This window comes from Hyperolius riggenbachi, chromosome 9, assembly GCF_040937935.1.
Source record: "Hyperolius riggenbachi isolate aHypRig1 chromosome 9, aHypRig1.pri, whole genome shotgun sequence".
Taxonomy (NCBI): Eukaryota; Metazoa; Chordata; class Amphibia; order Anura; family Hyperoliidae; genus Hyperolius; species Hyperolius riggenbachi.
In genome coordinates, this window is record NC_090654.1 from 177969433 (window position 1) to 177994368 (window position 24936).

The 24936-nt window shown below is 43.9% G+C and overlaps 1 protein-coding gene across 2 annotated transcripts in view; it reads right to left on the reverse strand.

Annotated features, from left to right (window-relative positions):
• Positions 1–241: 241 nt before the first annotated feature.
• CFAP20DC (CFAP20 domain containing) overlaps positions 242–24936 on the reverse strand; it is a 498588-nt gene continuing 473893 nt past the window's right edge. For both annotated transcript variants that reach the window (XM_068253759.1, XM_068253760.1), the window contains 2 exons: positions 22025–22125; positions 242–1571 (listed from right to left, as the gene is read on the reverse strand). In XM_068253759.1, the coding sequence (XP_068109860.1) occupies positions 1459–1571; positions 22025–22125 (214 nt within the window). In that variant the 3' untranslated portion in view covers positions 242–1458. The remainder of the gene's footprint in view (positions 1572–22024; positions 22126–24936) is intronic.

Sequence of the window (24936 nt, forward strand, 5' to 3'; positions counted from 1 at the left end):
AGTTTTCAAGCTCCCTTTCAACTAGTCAATTCATAATTATTTGCATCTATCTCATTGACAATCACCACACATGACTGACAGTGCAGTATAGCAGAGATAAGGATTCAGAGAGAGTTGACTTATATTTATGTTATACTCTCTTTTTATCAATAGTGGGAAGTTAAACGTTGCACACATTTCATTTTTCCCAAAGTAACAGCACCACCAGTTTATTTAAAAAGATATTTTAATATGAAACCATACCAACATAGAAAACATTTTTTAAAATTCAATGAACAGTCATACCTTTATAAACAGCTTCTTATTTGGAAAAACATTGGGCCTTAGTCACCAAATTTTCATAAAGTTGCAGTGCCCAGGGAGCACGTTAACTGTATTATTACTTACTGTGACTACATAGTGTGTGTTGCTCAATTAGGGCAACCTGCATCACCTAAGTAAAGCCTACATTGCTCTGGTAAAGTGGGTTATGCTTCTGCCATAGCGCATTACTGTAGTAACACTGCTGTTACCCAGCTAGCACAGGTTGCGCAACGCATGCTACTTAGTCAGCTAAGTAATGGTAAAATTGGTGTGTTCCCCCTGCAGATAAGGCTTGTATGGAACCTGCCATGAAGCAGCATTTCTGTGTGATTGGCTTATATTCAAACTGTGTTGCCAGGTCCCAGGATTGGTAACAGTTTGGATGGCGTGATAAAAACCATGATGAAGCCACCTGTTTCCTATCAAAGGGTCTGAGGAACACACTGCAGCAGCCAATCAGATTCCACATTTCATGTTTCCATTACGGTATGAGAAAGGGAATTGCAAAGCGAATTCGCTGTTACTGGTATTTTGCAGTGTTCCCCTTTAGGTCTTCAGTATAAAAGATGAGGTTTGTAATTTAAATAGCATTAAAGATAGAGCTGATGTCCAAAGTGGATAGCTCTTACAACTATATCAGTATATGTACATTGGAATCTATACATCTGTTAGTTTAGCTACAGGCCAAGGAAGTCTGAACTTAACTGTAACATATCGTAAAATGTAATGGGCATTCAAATTCATTTTAATTTGAAAACGGGGGAAAAATGAAATGACATTTCCTATTTTTGTGAATATTAAAACTTCTCAATGCAATATATGTGCAAATGAGTTTAACGGATAATCTACATTAATTTTCTACTTTAAAATAAGACAGGCAGAAGCAAGTATTATCAATCGGACAGTCACCCTGGATTATAACATCACATGAACAGAAAAAGGTGCATCTCATAAAAGAATATTAAAACTGTGTTCCATAAAGGAAGGAAAAACAAGAAATCTGTACAGGTTGGCCAGAAGAGCAGTCATGTGACCTCTTTTCCTGCTGGTGTCATGCCCATGGCACACCAGTGGTACCCATAACACAGTTTGAGAACCTATTCTCTAAGCTGCCACATTAATATTTTTTGCTTTGAAACCATGTCACATTTTCTCTTAAGCAAGTTCATAATACTTCCCGGTTTCTGGGTCAAAGTAACAGTTCAGACAAGGATCATACAGTAAGGTCAAGATGTCCTCTTCTTCATCAGCACCAATTCCATCATCACCTGACAGATAAGAGACACTAATCAGATGCAGAACATGAAAAGGCAACAATGTATTACATTTGAAAGCTGAAGACTGAGCAGAGAGCTAGATCTACAGATGAAATACTTTATATGTGAAATACATTATATCATTATATACTGCAAGATGTATAATTCTGTCCAGCCAGTCCTGTGATTTAAATAGATCTAGACAGCCCAGCCAAAGAACCCATCTGGCAGCCTGGCCTCACCTTTCTCCTCTGCAATCTGACAAACTGCATACATTCCGTATATGCTGATCTGCTGGCTATAGACTAGAGATGAATGAGAATCCTTTTGCAAAATGAGAAATCATCTTGCAAGTGGTGTTCAGGGGGCGTGGGCTGTGTATGCAAGGGTTAAATTTCCTAAGCCACTTCCTCCCCTCCAGTGCATTCCAGGGCCGCCCCATGCTGTCTAACCCTAAAATTCCCTTGGTGGTGACAGTCACTAAGGACAACAACCGAGCAGCCTAACCCTGAAACTCCTCTGATGGTGCCTAACCTTAACCTTCCAACACACTGAACACTAAGGACCCCCCCCATCACCTAATCCTAAAGACAACCCCACCCACTGACACCTGACCCTATTTGCGATATTTTCCACAATAGCCTATGAGGATTAGCAGCTATTAGTGGTCATTTGGGTGCTGGAAGTAAAATAGTGGGTGCCAGTTTGCACCACTATTTGTAGCTACAGTTAGAACAATGGGTGAACTCCGCAACCGCTATTTTACCCAAATTACTGCTAATTGCCGCAAACCATGGCTATTAGCATTGCTGCCTTTTTTACCAGGGTGCTTTAACCTGCTTTGACCCTGACTACCTAATGGAGATTATGATGAGATAGGTGGAAGAGTTTGGATGGAATAAAGACTGCTACCAAGGTTATGTGTGACCCTGACGTCTGTGATAGGCTGCACCCATATTTGGAGGAAGTTGGTTGGATGGATGTATGGATGTCTCGCCCACAGATCCATTGGTATTAATGCTTGTGGAGCCAGAGGGATGACTGGAGAGAGCGGAGTTACACACCGGATTTGCTGTTGGCCCCATGCTGGTTGGTGGTTGGGCAGGGCAGATAGCATCATAGCCAGAGTGTCAATGATGGGGGAGTGGCAAAGAGTGGAACAGTGCCCAGACGGGAGGGGGGGGAGCAAGGTGGGTGGGTGCTAAGTGCTGGTGAGGAATGCCTCCTCCTATTCCATTCGCCGGAGAACACCTCACCCTGTACTACTTCCGGGTCGCTATGACCCAGAGTAGTACGGCTGTGCCGGCCCAGCGGTGCGCATCCTAAACCGCGCTCCTGTTGCCGGGCAGTTTCTGCGCATGTGCGTGACGTCACGCTCATGAGCAGAGAGTGCCCGGCAACAGGAGCGCGATCAAGGATGCGCACCGCCGGGCCGGCGCAGCCGTACTACTCCGTGTCATAGCGACCCGGAAGTAGTACAGGCACATAGAGATTTACCCGCGAACAGTTCGAGCCATCTCTAACTCTGAGCTGTATTGTACAATGATGTGTCTATACATTTATAGTGTACATTGGGAACTTCTCGTGACCTGACCTGTCTATACATTTATATAATAGAAACTCCTAGTGACCTGACCTGTCTATACATTTATATAATGGAAACTGGGATTTTTTTCCCTGGTTCTTGTCCTCTAAACCTAGGTATGTCTTACGGTCAGGTGTGTCTTATGGTGTAATTAAACAGCAGGCGCTAGGGTCACCAGCTATGCAGATTGCTCCGCACCCGCTATTTATAGCTGCACTTTGCATAGCAGGTGGCCCCAGCGCCCAAATTTCCATTAATAACCACTAATCACATCCATTCTCGCCTGTTATAGAATTTTAGCTGCTCAACACTTTGGGATTTCCTGCGTCATATTTTTTAGTTCATAACACACTTTTTTTTTTTTGCAATACGCAACTTCAAATTCAAATAAGTAAGGATATTTTTCATTAAAAAAAAATCCCCAGTTTGGTATGCCGTGTTTGTGCTAGTTTCAATTAAGTACAGTGTTCAAATGATTTGCAAACCACCACATTCTGATCTATTCAGATTTTACACAACACTCCAACCTTCTTGGATACAGGGCTGTAATAAGCTTGGACTGATTGCCGAAAACAACATTTCTGCTGCTACAAACTATTTGTATGATGGAGTGAGCTAAACAGAGTTTCAGCAAATAAGATCCTGGGATGCATATAAGGGGAAATAAATAAAAGAGTGGTTAGCGTTTTTTGGAAAAACATTGATGTTTTAGAACAGGTTCAAAAATGGACAACTGAATTCCTCACAGGAATAGGAGGTGTCAGTTAAAGAGGAACTTCAGCCAACACAAACATACTGTCATTAAGTTACATTAGTTTGTTAATTAAAATAGATAGGTAATATAATCTCTTACCCACCCTGTTTTAAAAGAACAGGCAAATGTTTGATTTCATGATGGCAGCCATCTTTTTGGTTGAAAGGAGGTGACAGGGAGCATGAGACACAGTTCCAACTGTCCTGTTTCCTGAGCACCTCTCCCAGTTGCTAGGCAACGTAAATAACAACATAGGAAATCCCATCATGCTCTGCACAGCATCAGAGAAAAAAAGCCCGGGCTTTTTTTCTTTGATGGGTGGAGCTAAACTAAAAATGCAGCTAAAAATGATGCTTTGGTAAGAAAAACAAAGTTGTGATGCCGTGAAACTGTTAAAGAAACACCAAGCCTTTTAAGTTCTGCTTAGTAGATTTTTAGTCCGGAGGTTCACTTTAACAAGAAAGGGTACAAAAACTGGGCTTATTTAACATGGAAAAGAGACAACCTAGAGGCAGCCTCATTAATATATTTAAACACAAATAAGAACAATATAGAAGCTTGACAGATGAGCCCTTGTTCTTTACAAAGGAAAAAAACTAAAATATAAACTTGGAGACAAAGTAAACTTTACTACCTGTTTTAAAAGGGGTTCTTTAGAGTGGACAAGATGTGGAATATCTTACCACAGGAAGCAGTTATGACAAATGATATACTTGCATTTACAAGGGGTCTGAAAGCTTTCCTAATTTTGAGGGGCATCCACAGCTGTAATTACTAGGTATTAGAGTTGATGCCTTAATACAGTCAGATAGACCTTTGTGACATTTCTACATCTAGAGATGAAGGTACAGTGAGGTTCATGACTGTGAACTTGATGTAATGGTTTTTTTACATTTCCTGTTGTATTATCAGTGATAGGGCATTACATGTACTATCTTCTGCCGATTTAGCAGCCGTTTGACCATCCGATTCGATAATTATTATCGAATCGGATGACAATCGGTGCCCAATCGATGAGGCCGAATGTATCGATCGAACATGCTAGGAAATCTCGGTCCGATGTGGCCGATTGGGTGCATGGTGGTAACAGTGTGCTATATTGCAACTGATGAACGTGATGAAAGCCTCAGCCGCTGCCCCCCAATGACTGTGCATTAAAATATCTCACTTGGCTGCTGCCACCACGAGTCTACCTGCTCTTTTTCCGCATATTTGGGTCCCACGTGGCTTCTGCATACAGCACTGTCGCACATGTGATTGCACTATTGCACTTTGTCATCAATGCTTTGTTGTCAATGCTCTTGCTATGTTAAATAAGTGAGTAACATTGCTTTAGATTTTGCATGTTCACATCCTATCCCCAAAACTATTGTATGTTCCCCTTCTGTACCCACACATCACCAGGCTGGCCTCTCTCTTCCCTGGATGACTCATTATTCATGCAGAGGTGAGAGCCTTTCTGTAGGGATTCTGTTGATGGGCAGGGGATGTTGCTAATGTCTCCTCTAGAACAGAACATCTATCAAAGCAAGGAGAAACTCGTTGACCTTTTGGCAAGTGGGCAGTTTATTTTGGTGTGAGTATGAGGCGTGTTTTTTATTGCCTGCTCCATCTGCTGCTTGATAAAGACATATAAATTGTACTATAAGTCTCCTGTATTATTGCAGTGGTTACTCACCAGGGAATCCTACACTTGGTTGTATGAGCTAAGTCTGCTCTTACTGAGTAAAATGATTAAGTTTAGCAGGTGTGTGGCTCAGGTACATTCTACAGTATTTCCAAGTACAATTGTGAATTCTTGAAGCAGAAGGTTCATCTCCACATAAGTTCATCTCCAAAGTTCATCTCCACATAAGCGAGAAAAAGCAGCACCCATAATGCATCACTTCAGAAGACTGCCTGAAATATGCAAGTAATCCTTTATGCCACTGTAAGCCAGGTAAATATCAACAATAGTTGCTTGATAGAACAACTATTATTGAGCCACATAATACCAGCTTACAGCTGCTTCAAGCAGTCTAGTTCTTCATTAGGATAAGACATAGATGTGATATGGCCTACAGGTAGGCCTTAAGCAGGTATAGTTACAGGATACCTATGTGAGGTCTGCGGGCTTGGGGGATGCTGAGATGCGAGCTGAAGCTTCTACTTCCGCATCTCGGCAGGCCGGTGACATCATTGGAGCGCAGGAGGGGACAGAGCGGATTGGCTGGACAGAGGACGCGCTCTCAGTATGCCCTGCACAGGGGAAAACAGTGACAGCCGTTCCCCGCAGCGTGGGTCTGCGCTGCTCCCTGATTGGCTGTCACCTGTTTAAATATCAGGAAAGTCCTTACTGTCAGGGCCCGTGATAGTAACTGCTAACTACTTACTGGGTAGCTCTTATCACTTGTTTGTTTGACTAAGTTTCTGATTGATCATTGTTGCCATATCTGCCTGTCTACTAACTATGCTTTTGCCTTGCCCTCTCCTCTGTACCTTGCCTTGTAAATCTGCTAGACCCCACTGGCTGACTTTGGCTTGTCAAGTTTTATGGCTCTGTCTCATCCTTATCTGTATTATGTTTGGACCCTGCTGGATTTATGTGTATGACCCTGGCTTGTTAATCTACTATGCCTCTGGTTTATCCTTGTCTGCACCACGTTTGGAACTTTGTCTCTTGTGTATGACCCAGCTTGTCTTCTGGCCTTTGTTATATTCCCCTGCCCTGGAATCTGCATACCCATAAGCACACCGTTATTGCTGCTGCATCTGGAACTCAGGTGACTATTACTACTTCTTACTCATTACTTCTTGTGCCCTGACATCTGTTTTGCAGAAGGATTGCTGGTATAATCTCTGCGCTTCACATTGTATGCGGTATCTGCTTACAAAGAGTTAGTGTGTGTGGTTAGGTCACTCTTTGGAAGTGTTAGCTAGTCGGCCGCATCCGCATACTGTGAGTATCAGAGTCTAATACCAGCAAGCCCTGACAACCCAATGAAATTATGAAGAACTGGAACCATCAGTGTTTTTTATGATGAGCCTAAAGCACAGGTGTTGAAATCTAGGCCTGGAGGGCCAGGTCCATGCCAGTGTTTCGGATGGACAGACAAAGAAAGGAATGTGTTCTGCCTGATGGACCACACCCTTCCTAATTCAGGCCCATCAATTCATTTGAGCTGTGTTGAAAATGTGTAAGGACCTCGGCCATTGAAGGACCAGTTTGACTTGCCTAAAGTAACTTAAATGTCCATTACTGAAAAAGCAATGCAAATTACAAATTTACTTTCCTAAAACAAAAATAATTTTCAAGTTTCTCCTCTATGTGAGAAGCAACAAACATAATACCATGACCAGCCCCGTTTCTATGGGCGGAGCAGACGGGTGACCGCTCTGAGCTCTGTGAGGGGGGGATGCAGTGGAGGGGGAGCCGCATCCTCACTGGGACTCAGCCGCGGGGAAGGGTGCCCAACTTCTCCCTCACTCCCTCTCCCCGGGGCACCTCTCCATGCTTCCCCCTCTTTGCAGGGAAGCATCATATTAGCTAATCACCTCCCTTCCCACTCCAATTGCCGCTCACTTGCTGCTGATCTCCTCCGTCTGTCTTGTCACAAGGCTAATTCCTGAGAGATTTCATGCTGAAATAGATCAGGAATTGGCCTGAATATGGGCACTTGGGCAGCCAACAGATCTGTCTAATCAGAGAGACCTCTGTCTCTAGGTTGATCTGCCCATACATCTTCTGATGTATAGGTACCTTAAGAAATGGGGGTACTTAACCCTTTTAGCAACTCAGCTGTGTTACTTGCAGAGGCTCTAACTTACTGTTTGACATGCATAATACACTTGTGGAAAAGTAATGCCAGAGCTTTTGCAAGCAACACAGCTGAGTTGCTGAAAGGGTTAAGTACCTCCTCCCCCCCATTACAAGGAGAGTAGTTAGAAGTGAAAATGCATGAGAAGCTCAAACCCTGTGTTTGCAGAGTCTCAGGGAAGCGACCCCCGCTGTGCGAGGAGGGGAGTGAAGGAGTCCTGGACAGCCACAATTAAAATCTGCCACGATGAGGAAGTGAGATGGGAGAACTACACATGGGGGGGGGGGGTAGCTTCTCATCTCTCATAGCTCCACCTACTTCACTGCATCCAACAGGCATTGACCTTTCCACCCTGCTGAGGTCCCATTGGCTGGCAGTGGAAGCAGCACAGGCTGCTTTGCCTATACGTGCCCAGCCAGCCAAATTTATTTTATTTATTTAAACAGCATGGGCCTTCCCAGAGCTTACAGAAGTGGCCCATGCAGTTCATCATCGGGGCCCCTGAGAGGAGGGATAGTTGGGTTTTGGGGTGGGGGTTGTGGGTGGTGGGGGATTCTGCTGTCATGTGTTTTTATGTGAATATATAGAGAGTTTTTTGCAAGTGATAATAACGTTTTGTATTTTTACAATTAATGTATTTGTATTCAATCAGGGCATACCCTTCCTACACTCGATCTCAAATGTTTTTTCCTCTAAATTATAAGAGGGGATGTCCTGTGTGACCACAAATTAATCACATCTTTGTGTGCCCCAGGAGATTAATACCTATGTGACGTTGGTTAAGTGGACCCTTAGGGTCCAGGACAATACAAGGTGTGTTATAGGTAGCTGAGGGTTGTGAGATTCACCAGTGGGACAATCTCCTGCCGCGGGTGGAGAGGGAGTGTACACAAACACAGGGGGCAAGAGACGCACAACAATTAATGAATCGTGGTTTTAGGAAATTAAGCAGATTTCATGAGAGGAAATCTAAACTCTGGTGGAATTTAAAAAAACAATAAGATTTATTTGGATGACCAGTTCACCCCACTCTGGCTACGGTTTCAGATTTTTCCTCACCGAAGGAATCTAAGTGAAGATTTCAAGAAACGGTGGGAAAAAAAACTTTGAATGTTGCGCTAAAATTTGTTTGACCCTGATGAACGAGCTTGATACAGAGTATTTAAAAACTCTTGAAGAGGAAATCCAGAAGGTCACTGAATCTATCAGTGGCTTCTGTGACGATAGATTGTATAAAACATGAAGTGAGGAATTGGATAAACATATCACTCAGTTTAACAAAAATCTGGTGATACATAGGGACCAGAAAGTCCTACGTGATAGAACAGCATATAAAAGCAGTTCCGCTTATAGGTGGAGCAATCCAAGAAGGAGGTTACTGAATAAACCCAAACCCCCTAAGAATAATCCCCCGCAACAGCCCTCAACTGCGGAAGAATCTGATTCCTCTACATGGGGGAGGGGGGTGTAGCGATCACTGTTAGCTCCGCATCAGGTAACAATAATTCTGGCCAATATAATCTCAGACATAAACAGATCAAACACGGTCCATTTAAGTCAGGTAATAAAAAAGCAAAGGATGAAGAACCCATTCAACAATATTCAGGCTCATCATGTCAGGAAGATTCGATGGCATTTCACGCTCCTCATCATCGGCCTCAGCTTTTTTAGCCAGTGGGCAGAGGGTGCGAAGGTTAAAAATGTGAACTGTAGAGGGACTGTCCTCCCCAAAACGAACCTGGAAATCATAAATTTGACAGGTGAAAACATGCCTGATGAATATCAAATGTTGTCTAAAGGATTGGGATTTTGCCCCACATATAACATTAATATTTTTTATACAATCGTGGTTTTGCATTTGTTTGGTAAGAGGATATTATTACAGGCCCTCTACGGTGATAAGCCGCAAAAAATCTCTTCATGTAATTTTGAGAAGCCGTGGTCAGAGGAGGATGTTGCCACCCTCCAAATTCTAACCGAGTTGCAAGATACCACTACGGATCATCTACCTACTGAACAGTTTGGGACAGTTGTACCCTACTTTGTTCCGTGTTCGGATGAGATGGGCTTGCGCAACAAGTTCAAAAAGTTTCCAACATTCTCATTATGCCCGAATTTGAGGACCTTAATTGAAGTGGTGGAGAGGGACATATCAAAGCTGAAGGTATGTAGGTTTGATTCAGATAATCTCAGTGAACGTGATATACTTGCTGATCTGACTGATAACAAAAAATAGGTTATCAAATCGTCGGATAAGGGAGGAAACGTAGTGCTTATGAAGGTGGAGTTATTTAGGGAGATGTGTCTTGAAATTCTAAATCAACGCAACTGTTATGTGAGGGTCTCTCCATCCAGGGCCACACGATGTCAAAAGGCGCTATTTGACATCATTGATGATGCTTTGTCCCGTACCGTGATTGATCTTGACACGGTCACTTTTTTGAAGGTTCTGAATCCTATTCTTCCGACGTTTTACACATTGCGGAAAGTTCACAAAAATCTTAATAAACCCCCGGGTCGCCCAATTGTTTCAGGACGGGGTTCTTTGACTGAATGTGCTGGTATTTACCTCAACAGACATCTTCAATCACAAGTACAATCGTTACCAGCTTATGTACGTGATTCATCTTATCTTTTACAGGCTTTGGAGGGTTTACAACTTCCTCCTGGTACTTTACTAGGGGTCCTGGATGTAGAGGCCCTCTATTCCAGCATACCTCATAATCTGGGAGTAGAAGCAGTAAGCATCTTTTTGAGTGAATTGGGAATCCAACATACGGCTCATAATATGTTTCTTTTAGTCTTAATGGATTTTGTTTTGACCAACAATATTTTTCTTTTTGAGGGTTTCCACTACCTCCACGATCTGTGCCCCGTCGTATGCCAACCTGTACCTGGGGGCGTGGGAAAGGGAACTGTTAGCTGATGATGGTCTCTCAATGTACCTGTGCCACGCCCTGGCCTGGCACAGGTACATCAATGATATCCTTCTCTTCTGGACAGGGAGTGCTGACCTGCTGTCACATTTTTTTGAAGTTTATCAATAACAATACCTGGAACCTCAGATTCACCATGCAAGTGAGCCCTGTAGAGGTACTATTCTTGGACTTATTGATCTCAGTCTCAGATGGGGGCCTCATCTCGACACGCCTATATAGGCAGGAAACAGCTACTAATTCCCTATTAAGGGCAGAGAGCTTTCATCCAAACCATACAATTAAGGGTATTCCCACTGGGCAATATTTGCGTGTTCGGCGCAATTGCAGACAGAGAGGCTATAATGAGAAGATTCTTATTAAGGCTTACAAAAGAGCTGATGCAAGTGGCAGGACTGCTCTGCTCCCTGGAAATAGACACTCCACTAGAAAGGGTGAAAAAAACCCAGTTTCTGTACTAAATTTTCAGCACAACATTGCAAAATTTCAAGGATTATGGTAAAACACTGGCACATTCTCACTAACACCAAATTAAGCACTATAGTGACCAAGACTTCCCTTTGCTCATTCCGGAGGACATCCTCTTTACGTGACCTTTTGGTTAACAGCCATTTTGTGGATCCCCAGACCACTACCAAACACTGTAAAGTCACCGGGTACTTACACTTGTGGCGGATGTTCTGTATGTCGCTACATTCAAGTGGGTAATTCTGCTCGACTGCCTGATGGGAGAAATTGGTCTTTTCCACATGATGTCAATTGTGGCACAACTCTTGTGGTCTACTTATTATTATGCCCCTGTGGGGCTTTTTATGTGGGAAAGACCAAAAATGAATTTCATTTAAGGATATCGCAACATATCACTAGCATTAAACGTTCGAACATGACTAATCCCACTCTGGTAGCCAAACATTTTAAAATTGTCCACGGTGGCAAATACCACTCTTTGCGTTTTGTTGGTCTGGATAGGATCCACAACTCATTGAGGGGCGGTAACATGGACCGCCTACTTTTACATAGGGAAGCCCGTTGGATATTTGATTTAGATGCTACAAAGCATCCGGGTTTGAATGAAAATGCAAGCTATGCTCCCTTTCTGCCGCTTTAATGTGGGTCCTCTATGCGTCAATATGTCTTGCTGATACTGTCTCTGTGAGTGCGCCCTTCTTGGCTTTGTGCTGAGGATTGATTGTTTCTCACTGGGGCACCTCACATACCCTATATGGCCATTTTTATTAAATTAGGATTTAGCAAAGTATATACTAATGTTAGGAATTTGCCCTATTGGAGTGGCATATACAGCATATGTTCTGTAATTTCCTATAGTTGATAAAATAGTATTGCCTTGTTGAATATGCACTATGGATTTAATACCATACCTAGCCCAAATTAAGGATCCGGGATAATTTGAAAGTGTTTAAGATGTGGGTTATTCCACAAAGGAGTATGTGGAGACAGTGTATTTTCCCTCCCCAGCGGCACTCTAGCTGCCCCCCATGTCTTCCACGTGGTCACCCTAGCTTGTGTTACATAAAAGCCATTTTTGGGGTCTCTATAAGGAATATTTGTTAGCTGCTCATAGGAGCCTAGGATGGCTGCACCTGTAGTAATTGCTGGGTTGTGAACATCCTGTGAGAACCACCATCTAACTGTCACTAATAAAGAGGGCCAGTAATATTTCTGGAAGTGGGGCATTGTCAATCCCCCCTGATTCTTAGGAAGCTGTAATATATCTAATGCTACACGTGGTTGTTTACCAGCCCAGATAAACCTGATAAGGATAGCATCTAATCTGCGGAAAAAAAATTGCAGGAAGCCATATTGGGCATTGTCGAAAAAAATACATAATTTACAGAAAGTGTGCAATAATTGTTTAAACAAAATTAGGCAGGTGCATAAATTAGGCCATTGTCATTTTATTGATTCCAAAACCTTTAAAATGAATTTTTGGAACTCAAATGGGCTTGGTAAGCTCAGTGACCCCTGACCTACATACAGGTGAATCCAATTATAAGAAAAAGTATTTAAGGGGGTCAATTGTAAGTTTCCCTCCTCTTTTAATTTTATCTGAAAAGTAGCAACATGGGGGTCTCAAAACAAATCTCAACTGACCTGACGACAGGAATTGCTCACCATCATCGTTTAGGGGAAGAAAATAGAAAGCTATTTCAAAGATTTCAGCTGTCTGTTTTCACAGTTAGGAACATATTGAGTAAATGGAAGACCGCAGGCTCAGTTCAAGTTAAGGCTTGAAGTGACAGACCAAGAAAAATCCTGGATAGACAGAAGTGACGAATGGTGAGAACAGTCAGAGTCAACCCACAGACCAGCACCAAAGGCCTACAACATAATCTAGCTGCAGATGGAGTCACTGTGCATCGTTCAACCATTCGGCGCACTTTACACAAGGAGATGCTGTATGCAAGAGTGATGCAGAGGAAGCCTTTTCTCCGCCCACAGCACAAACAGAGCCGCTTGAGGAATGCTAAAGCACATTTGGACAAGCCAGCTTCATTCTGGAATAAGGTACTGTGGACTGATGAAACTAAAATTGCGTTATTTGGACATAACAAGGGGCGTTGTGCATGGAGGAAAAAGAACACAGCTTTCCAAGTAAAACACCTGCTACCTACAGTAAAATATGGTGGTGGTTCCATCATACTGTGGGGCTGTGTGCCCAGTGCAGGGACTGGGAATCTTGTCAAAGTTGAGGGACGCATGGATTCCACTCAGTATCAGCAGATTCTGGAGACCAATGTCCGTGAATCAGTGACAAAGCTGAAGCTGCGCCGGGGCTGGATCTTTCAACAAGACAACAACCCTAAACACTGGTCAAAATGCACTAAGGCAGGCTTTCTCAACCATGGTTCCTTGAGTACTCTGCAGGTGTTCCTTGGCATTTTTCCCCATCGTCGGGGAAGTATGATAGAGCAAATTATAATAGGGGGTACTGTAAAAATTTGCACTAAATTGGGGGTCAGAATAATAATTAGCACATTAATAAAAAACCTCTAGGATAGGGAAACAGTATAATGAGAGGCAGTGTAATAGAGGGTACAAAAATAAACAGCCTCACGACTTTTAAAGACCATGCCTCCTCCAAGGGGTTCCTCCAGATCAAAAAATTGTTTGCAGGGGCTCATTGAGATCCAAAAGTTGTTTGCAGGGTTCCTCTGGGGTAAAAAGGTTGAGAAAGGCTGCACTAAGGCATTCATGTAGAGAAACAATGCTTAGGAGGCAGTGGTGGACTTACCTCCTGCAAGCAGACACAATAAGCTGTGTATTCAAAAACAAATTAGATTTATTGGTACACTCCAGGGGATATTCACAAACACGTTTTGCAGGTTTCAACCCGTTTCTTTAGGCAATAGTTAGTAGGAGTACACAACAGCAGTCTGTCCGGGTAGCACCTGGCACCAGGACAGACTGCTGTTGTGTACTCCTACTAACTATTGCCTGAGGAAGCGGGTTGAAACCTGTGAAACGCGTTGCGAATATCCCCTGGAGTGTACCAATAAATCTACTTTGTTTTTGAATACACAGCTTATTGTGTCTGCTTGCAGGGGTAAGTCCACCACTGCCTCCTAAGCATTTTTAAACCTTTTAATATATTGATTTTATTCTTTTGGCGCCTCTGTTCTCCATTACGCTTTAAATATCACTGTGTGTGTCTCCTATATGATATATTTAAAGAGACTCTGAAGTCTCCTAAAAAACGAAGTTTTTACTTTAAAAACCTCTTTAACCTAATTGCCCCTCCTGAAACGCCGCATCCCCACAGCTGACAACGCCATAAATCACCCCTAATACCCCCGGCAAAATCCACAACTTTCTTGGTTGTGGATTTTGCTGCTGAAGGAGGTAGAGCTTTCAGGTGCAGCTCTGCCTCCATGCGCGTCAATCCACGTGTATCTCCGCCTCTGCCCCGCCCCTCTCAGTGAAGGAAGACTGAGAGGGGCGGGGGAGAGGCGGCGATCAGTGCTGATAGACGTGTGTAGAGGCAGAGCTGCAGCCGAAAGCTCTGCCTCTCACAGAAGCGCTTCCCACAATGTGCCCTGGGGAGTTTGGGGGGATTTATGGCATTGTCGGGGATGCAGCGTTTTAGGAGGGGCAATTAGGTTAAAGAGGTTTTTAAGGTAAAAACCTCATTTTTAGGAGACTTCAGAGTTTCTTTAACTGGCACATTGCGGGAAGCGCTTCCGTGAGAGGCAGAGCTTTCGGCTGCAGCTCTTCCTCTACACACGTCTATCAGCACTGATCGCCGCCTCTCCCCCGCCCCTCTCAGTCTTCCTTCACTGAGAGGGGCGGGGCAGAGGCGGAGATACGCGTGGATTGACGCGCATGGAGGCAGAGCTGCAGCTGAAAGCTCTACCTCCCCACAGCTGACAACGCCATAAATCACCCCTAATACCCCCCGGCAAAATCCACAACTTTCTTGGTTGTGGATTTTGCTGCTGAAGGAGGTAGAGCTTTCAGGTGCAGCTCTGCCTCCATGCGCGTCAATCCACACGTATCTCCGCCTCTGCCCTGCCCCTCTCAGTGAAGGAAGACTGAGAGGGGCAGGGGAGAGGCGGCGATCAGTGCTGATAGACGTGTGTAGAGGCAGAGCTGCAGCCGAAAGCTCTGCCTCTCATGGAAGCGCTTTCCGCAATGTGCCCTGGGGAGTTTGGGGGGATTTATGGCATTGTCGGGGATGCAGCGTTTTAGGAGGGGCAATTAGGTTAAAGAGGTTTTTAAGGTAAAAACCTCATTTTTAGGAGACTTCAGAGTTTCTTTAACTGACATTTTTTTATCGTAACAACCAACAATTAACACAGGAAAATCATGACAATTAACAAGGTTGCCCAAACTTTCGCATCCCACTGTATGAAAACAAGTCTCTAATTAGATTGTAGGAAATATGTATATATACTTTCCTTTTTGTTTTTTTTTGCGGCGTTAAGTTGCATTGTAAATGTTGAGCTTGAGTCCTGGTTTTGTTTACCCCCAATTTGGGGATGCTGCGCTGCTGTGGGGACCGGTCTTGCATGCCCCCCCTGGCGGTGGTCGGACGGTGGGGGCGGTGTTCGGTGGACACGCCGATGTGTGGGCTTTTGCCCCTCGCCGTGGTGTCTTCTGTCTCTGCCTCCCCGCCCGGCCGGGCGGGGGCCGTGTTGCTGGTCTCCTATGCGGCGGCGACTGTCTGCGCCCGCTTCCCCGGCGGCGGCTGGGCATGTGCGGGGGGCTTGGGGGACGTGTCTATCGGTGGCTTGTTGCCTCCCTTCGCCGCGTCTCCCTGCCCCGCCCGCCTGGCCAGGCCACTGGTGGGGGGTGGACGTGGTAGGTTGCTGGTGCATGCCCCATTGGGGGTGAATAAATTACCAGAGACACAGGATGTTGGACACGTCTCCAGAAGAAGCCGGAAGTCCGGCGAAACTGGTCGAGGATGCATGTGCTGTGTCCCGACCTCCATGCTCCGCACTCCTTGGGCCTAATCTGTCTGCCCCCAAACCTGCTCCTCGCTCCAGCCCACTACAGCTACTGGGCTACCATCCATGGAGCCTCCCTCCAGCCTGACCGTCAACTCCATCGTGGCATCCGACCTGCAGCATCCAGGAACTGTAAGCAGCCCAGTGGGCAGTGTCATATGCATTCATGCAGGCTTCTAGCAAGCTACAGTGAACTCTTTGCTGCAATGCATTTATCCAGCAAGGCTGCACGGGTCTTCCAGTGTCAATTGTGATGATGGTGGTTTATATGGAAGATATGTGCATTTGAAGTCTTGGGCTGAATACAAGCTAACCACGCATGCTGACATATGCTTTTGCTTTATGGCTGGATGGAACTGCTTGCTTTATATACTGGCTTGATGGGACTGCTTGCTCTGCACACTATTGCCTAATCTTAATGCTGAAACTGAACTGCTTGGCTCATGCAATGCAATTGTGTTACCTTTAAAGGCTTTACCTGACTTCATGGCACCTTTGAGCATCATAGTGCTGTGAAAATCCTGGTGCGGATCTGGGCTATCCATAGTTAACAAGTATCGGTGGATACGCGGACACTGTACATTTAGTTATATGGCCTTCACAATTGTTATGGATGTCTCTTTTTACAGCTGCAGCAACAAGTGAAGCAGATGTGCATGCTTCACCATAACAAGTTTGGCAACTCAGAGAGTGTCCAACTGTTTGCTTGTAGGGTGGGGGTTGGGCAGTAGGTGGGTGGGGTGGGATATCGGGGTGGTCCTTGGGTGAGGGCTGTGGAGGGTTGGGGGCACATCTTTTAACTTAATTTTTAGGCTTTTTGATATGTGATTGATTAATAAAATATTTTCTTGAATTTAGATTTGCATGTGTTTGATGGTTGTTTGTGTTCAGTCGGGTCATACTCACTCCCTCCTTCATCTCATTTTGTTTTGATTTAAGTCTCTAATAGGCTCTTGTAACATGGCAATTGTAAAAGTGAATTTGCTTCACTCTGATGACTGTATGCTATAAAACAGAGCAGACCCCTACAAAAAAAAAAGTTTGGGCAGTCCTGCTTTACGGCATCCTACATATTTTGTGTACTGTTAACAAAGGTTATTTATGCCAGTTACTTAGTGCTTTCCAGATAAAACACCTGAACCTTCATGCAAGGCCTGCCAAGTGTAAGAAGTATTGATGGTTGTACTTAAAAAGATCTTTCAGTAAAGTGCATCTGTGTGCACCTTATAAGAACCAAACCAAGGGAATTTCAAAACTAATAACTATTACACTAGTAGGCTCAAGACCAACAAACAACAATTATTTTTGAGGCAATATGTTATTGCCGATAAAGCCATGGTCACTGTTCTATGGAAATATCATTTGTACCTGCCAGGGGGCAAGGTGACACTGCTGTACTGGCACCGCTACCATCTGCTGGCGGAATATTATTTTAAGGTCTCAGATTAAGGTCAGGATGGTGATTGTGGAACCTGATGGCCCTTACATTTTATTGGCAATAACCCTTCAATTTCAAAAGTCATAACTTCCCCAGTTACTTAACTGACAGCCCCTGGATATGTGTTATTCCAGCAATCATACATCAAATAGAACATTAAGCTATAAAAAACTTGTTGACAGGCTTGCTTTAAATCACTTATAAAGTGAACCACAACTAAAGCAAGCAGAGCAGGTATTTTTTTTAACAAACTGAAAGTGACTATTCTACCTAATTAAATTACCTGTATCAGGATCCATGTTATTCCCAGAATTGCTGTGATTTTGCAATACCAACTAAGCAGTGTAGTGCTTGAGCAGTAGTAGTTGTGATTTTGTTTTCTTTAAATCTTCCCCCTTCACTAACAGACAGGGGTGTAGCAATAGCCATTGCAGCCATGGCAACTGCTATGGGCCCTGGAGATGAAGGGGCCCAGGTGCTACTTGATGTGTTCACTATTAACTTTCCTTTGTTCCTCTACCCTCTGACTTTGTCTCAGTGCTCATAGACTATACATGGTGTACATGGTATGGGAGTGTAAATTGCTCAGTCAACTCATACTCATAGGGTAGGGGCAGTTGGCATTGCTCAAGAGTTCCTAGATCTAAAGGTCCCAAGAAAATGTAGCTGTGGAGCTCCATAGTCTCTAGCTAAGCCGATGCTAACAGAATGATATGTTCACTGCCCTCAATCCCCCCTTTTAATCACCTACAGGAATGCTCATCTTCAGGGGTTACATGACATAACCCTTAATGGGCAAGGCTATTACTTTCCACACCAGCTCAGACCTGCTGTCTGCATAGTACCATGCCCAGGTCACGTCTTCCTCCATGGCCTAACACAGGATAGAGGTTAAGGGCTTGATTCACAAAGCGGTGCTAACAGTTAGCACGCTGGTGAAAAGCCCTTTATCACGCCTAAACTCAGTTTAGGCTTGATTTGTTTAGGCGTGATAAGTTTAGGCGTGATACGTTTAGGCGTGATAACTATAGCACCAACTGGGCTAGCACCGCAGTGCACAGCTGATCAAAAGTTTTACGCTAGCAAAGTCTGGTGCACTTCGCATAGAGTTTAATAGCGCTGCTTTGCGTGCGGGACATTGCGCGCGATCTAAACTTATCTAAACTTATCACGCCTAAACTTATCACGCCTATTCTGGCTTTTCACCAGCGTGGTGCAATGATTATCACGCCTAAAGTCTTTTAGGCGTGCTAACTGGTTTAGCACCGCTTTGTGAATCAAGCCCTAAGTGTCATGCCAGCACCGCTCACGCCCACAACACCACAACATACTACTGTGCGCTTCCCTCCCCCTGCTGTAGCCATGCTACTACCATAGCAAAAAAGAAAGAGAGGCATGGTTTGGTGGCTGTTACAGACTCCATATAGAGCCGGATCATCCACAAAGCAAACCTAGGCAATTGCTTATGACCTGGAGAGAGTCTAAAGGCCTGGTGGACGCAAGCCCCCGCCAAATCTTACTAAAAAAGCCAGGTGATCATCAATGGTTGACAAAAACTGCTATCTTGCCCAGGGCACTATTTCTTTTTTGTCCTTTTCGGACTCCAACACCTCCATTTTACATTACCTAAGAGTGGATATTGTACATTGTAGGTGAGGGCATGTATGCTGAGCTTTACCTGTGTTTCATGTTACTCCTGAAGCTCTGTTTCAGTGCCACAGCAACTTGAGTGAGTCACCAACCTTTGACTTGGAGGTAGTAGCTCTGCGTAGTCTGTCAGATCTGAATGCTCTGACAGTCATACATGTGCTCCCATCCCGATGTTCCGTGAGAACGGAAGCCGCGTTCACAGCATTCAGAACTGCCAAACTGCACATGTGCAGAGCTACATCTGGGTCAAGGGATGGTTACTCACTAAAGTCACACCCACTACTGCAGCAAAAGGGAGCCTCTTGGGAGTAATCTGAACTAAACATGTGTAAGGCTCATCATACATGCCCTCACCTGTGTATGGCCTCATTTTCACTCTCACTTTTCAGCTTGTGTATCCTTTAACTACTTGCCAACTGCTCCACGCCAATTGGCGTGAGCAGTGCGGCAGCCCCAGGACCACTCCACGCCAACTGGCGTGAACGGTCTTCTATGTAGCCCCATAGAAGACTGTTCAAGCCTTCAGTCTCCGTGCTGCGATCACCACTCGGAGACTGTTCGACGGAGAAACCGCCATCTATTAGGGCAGTACAGCGCTGCGATCTAAGGCAGCACTGTACTGGGGACAGCCATGTGACATGGCTGTCCCCTCCAGAGTGTCGGTGGTGATCCGCTGTCATAGGATGAAGACTATGACAGCTGATCACAATGATTGGCCAGCGGGGGGAGGGTGGGCGGGTTTATTCAAAAAGAAAAAAAATATATACACTTTTATTTAAAAAATAATAATAATATTTATAAAAAATAAATAAACACATAGATTCGGGTTTGTGTTGGAAATATCTACGTATGTGTTTGATACATATGTGTACTGTATGTGTTTGTGCATGTCCCCCTTGCACATCATTACTTAATATATCATTATGGAATCCGGGAAGGAACTAAAATAAAGAGAATTTTTAAAATGAAAAAAAAAAAGATAAATTCTTTTGACAGACTGCTTCTGCAAAAGAAAGTGATATAGATCTTCAGGCTTCAACACTACAGATCCATTAGGTCTCATCACTGATTTGCACCTCAAGTGCGTTTTGCCATTGTATTAGATTTACATTAAGCAATCACTCTTGACACTCATTTGTATGCAACATGTTAATTGTCTCTATCATGTTTCCCCTGTGCATCTGATTGATAATGATTTTTAGTCCTGTTCTGTTTGTTGTGTGTCATCACCAATTTACCGTAAGTTTAATTTGAAACTAAAGAAAAAAGAAAATTGGAGATCTGCCACTACTATTGCATATGTTTATTTACTTTAAAAGGTGCCTCAAATTACACTCTACATAAGTTTGCCTCTTAATTCTCCAATCCAAACCCAAAGAACAGGCACTCTTTCACGAAAGCAGTAGGGAGCGAAATTATCAAATGACCAAAGTTAGCTGCATTATCAAGTAGCGTTAGGAATAATTATTATTAATATATATATTGTGTGTGTATGTATATCACTATTATTATAAGTGCGAAAGTTTGGATGTTTGTTACTCAATCACGCATCAATGGTTGAACGGATTTGAATGAATTTTGACACACATATAGTACATTACCTAAAATAACATATAGGATACTTTTTATCCACAAACAGCCAAATACATACCCGGGCAACGCCGGGTCGTCAGTTAGTATGTATATATATATATGTGCTATTCTTGGGAGTGAGGGGGTGTTACTGGGCTTTTTGCCTTAGGACCTCAAAATGACTATAAAAAGCATTGCTGTTGGTAAAACAACTGGTACAATAGGCGAGAAACAAACAAAACTGAAACAGACTTCTTATTTCTGTATATTCTTTGATGGATTAGTTGCTCAAGCTCCTCATATACATAGAGCAGTATATCTCAAACCTGTCCTTGCATCCCAAATGTTGCATGTTTTACAGGCAGCTTCACCTATGCACAGGTGGGGTAGTTAGTGTCTTAGCTACATGAAATCCACCTTGCTGAGACACTAACCAGCCCACCTGTGCATAGGTGAGGTTGTCTGCAAAACATGCACCGTTGGGTTTGAGAAACACTGACATAACGTTTATGCCTTCTCAAGCAAATGAAAAAAGAAATACACAAGAAAAAAATTAAACTATTTTTTATTTTTATTACATTTAACAATCAAAAGGAATAGAAATACCCCCTGGGCAGGGACAAATATTTTACCGAAACTTGAAGATACCGTTCTAATCCTTTCATAAAGCTTCTTCCTAGAGGTTATTTGTAAATGAACCAGTGGTGAGAGAATAAGGGACGGTTCAGACAGATGGCTTCCGGCTTCTTGTCTGTCTCGCTGCGTCTCATTCGGGGGCTTTTCTGCAGCGATCGGCGGCCGGTTTCGTTCCCACAAGGGGACATGAAGACGCAGTGGTGAATCGACCCTAGAAGCCCCATGAGGCATCCAGGGTCGCCTGAAACCATGGGGAAAATCACTTGAATGGGAACGTTTAACCGACGAGTCCTAGACACTTGGCGGTAAACGCCGCCAAGCGTCTGTGTGAACCGGCCCTTATGGATTATACCTCTTTAAAAATGGCAGTTGCTTAGATGTGGTGCTACTATTTTGGAACAAACCTTAAAACAACATGCAGCCATTGGAGCCGAGTGTAGAGTACAAACACCTGATCAGTATTCTCATTCTGGATCTGTGATCGAAATGTATTAGAGGGAAGGAATGACCATGACATCCAGGCAAATAGCAGTTTTTTATGTATGAAAGCTGGTATCCTCCATATCTCCATGACTGCATGTTTCCTGTAACCTTGGCTCTTATTGGCATTACTGCAACGACTTCCTTACCTTCATTACAGGAGCTGAGGGTGGACTGCTTAAGCCTTAGTAAGGGATCCAAGTTCTGGCTTGTTGGGATGATAGGAGGACTAAACGCCTTTAACCAGTCCCTGGGTGACAGAAAGAGACACGTTACCTTTCATCACTTTTATGTTTAACTCTTGAAAACATTCATTATTGTTCTTCCTCAGGGTCTGTTCAGCTCCCATCCATCTATTGTTCATTTCATCTTCTGTATAACCTTTCTGATGTCATAGAATGTGTATGATTTGTTGTCCAGTAATGAAATGTTGATCATCTTTTATTTACTGACAAATGATACATCTAGGACAGCGGGACACCATTGTTCATGTCCTCTCATTACTGGCTATCACAAATACACCTTTGATACATACAGCATTATTCTCGTGCCAACAACATCTGACTATAGAGGAGTGCAGCTATCCTAATTATATATATATATATATATATATATATATATATATATATATATATATATATATATATATACACACACACACTTTGAGTTCCTCGTTATGCACAGAGTGTACACGTGAAGGAGATTTATCTATCTGTCATTCCACAGTGGCTAATAGGTTTTACATACTGTGCAGTATCAGTTGAACTCAATAGCTAACACCGGTGAAGGTTCCATATCTGTGCTGCCTACAAGAGCAATTGTAATACTTCTTGGCTTCTTTTTCAAGATCCCTTAAACAGGGGCATAATGAAAAATCATGAGGTTCCATAGAAAAAATTGTAGGGGTCTCCTTGATATTTCCCAACTAGAAGGACAAGGTGCGCCAGCCCCCCACCACTGTTGTTTTACAGAGACCAGGTGGAAAAAGTTGTGTGTTTCCACCTGGTCCATGCTACAGATACTGAAAAACAAATGATCCATATTACACAGATGGGTGGCCACATAGTCATGTTACAGAGATAGAGTGACCACAGAGCCATGTTAAAGAGATTGGGTGACCATATAGTCATGTTACAGTGATAGAATGACCACAGAGCCATTTATACACATGGAGCGACCGCACAACCATATAACACAGATTGAGTGACCACACAACAATGTTACACAGATTGGGTGACCACACAGTCATGATACAAAGACAGAGTAACCACAGAGCCATGTTACACAGATTTGGTGGCCACACAACCATGTAAAGGTGGCCATACACTGGTCAATTTGCCATCAGATTCGACCAACAGATAGATCCCTCTCTGATCGAATCTGATCAGAGAGGGATCGTATGGCCACCTTTACTGCAAACAGACTGTGAATCGATTTCAGTCTGAAACCGATCACAATCTGTGGAGCTGCCGCTGCTGCCGACCCCCCCCCCCCCTCCCCGCATACATTACCTGTTCCGGCCGGTGCGAGTCCCCGCTGTCTTCTTCTCCGCTCCAGCTCCGCTGAACTTCCTGTCCAGGGGAAGTTTAAACAGTGGAGGGCGCTCTACTGTTTAAACTTCCTGCCAGGACAGGAAGTTCTGTGTAGCTCTGGAGCCCGAAGCGGAGAAGAAGCGGTCTGGAGCCCGAAGCGGGGAAGAAGACCAGGGGACTCGCGCCGGCTGGAGCAGGTAATGTATTACCGCTGTATTGCGTCGGTCGTCGGGCATTCGAACGCCGTTAACGACGCACTCCCGACCCGCCGGCAACCGAGAAAAATCTTCCGCACGGAGGGGTCGACGGGAATCGGCGGGAACGATCGACTTCGGACGAAAATCGATTGTTCTGTCAGCAGTGTGCGCAGTGATTTCACAGCCGTTTCGATCACTGTGATCAAAACGGCTGTATATTGGCGGGAAAATCGTTAGGTGTATGGGCCCCTTTACACAGATTGGTTGATGTCACAGCCACGTTACAAAGACTAGATGACCACACAGCCATGTAACTATGGTAGAGTAGCCACAAACACATGGTACATGGATTGGGTGACGACACAGCCATGTTAAAATTATAGACTGACAACAAACACATGCTACACAGATTGGGTGACCAAACAGTCATGTAACAGTGATAGAGTAGCCCCAGACTCATATTACACAGATTGGATGACCACACAGAATATTACAGTGAGAGTGACAACAGAACCATATTACACAGATCAGATTATTTTATAGCCACGTTATAGTGATAGAGTGACCACAGAAACATGTTACACAGATTGGGTGTCCACACAGCCATGTTACAGTGATTGAGTGTCCAAAAACACCTGCAACACAGATTGGATGACCACACAGCCATATTACAGTGATAAAGTGATCACAGAACCGTGCTATACAGACTGCATTCCTCTATACAAACTAACTCTTCACCAATTCCCACCTGATCCAGCACTGTGCTCCCAGTTCCATGTTTTTGATGTGAACTCTAATCTAACATGTGCAAGAGCTCACTGCAAAACTGGGCTGGAGTTAGTCAAGTTGCTCCACTGCTCAAATTTGCATACAGTGCTTTCCCACTGTGCCACTAACAGAAGATTAGCAGGGGAAAATGAGAGGTATGGTTTTATAAGAAATTAGAATATCTTGGGGAGTTATCCCTTGCACCAGAGCACCATAGCATCCACTATGGACTATGGATGCAACAAACTGCCCATCTTAGCTCCACCATCCACATACATTTTCCAGAGTTGAGGACTACAACCTATGTACCAGCAAGCCGAGAGGAGGGTCACAGACATTATTATCTAAACCTTGCCCACACACAATCAGATATCTGCCACATTTCTTGCCAAGAACTTGACCTGAATAACAGTTCTGCAAAGTAAGTTTATGGAGAACCTTTACTCTAAGGAAGGTCTGTGTCAGCTTCTGCCATGCTTCTTGCAAGATGACATAGAGCTGCAAAAACACAGTATTTCTACAGTAGTGAATGGAGGCATACCATTTATTCCAGGCATTTATGAC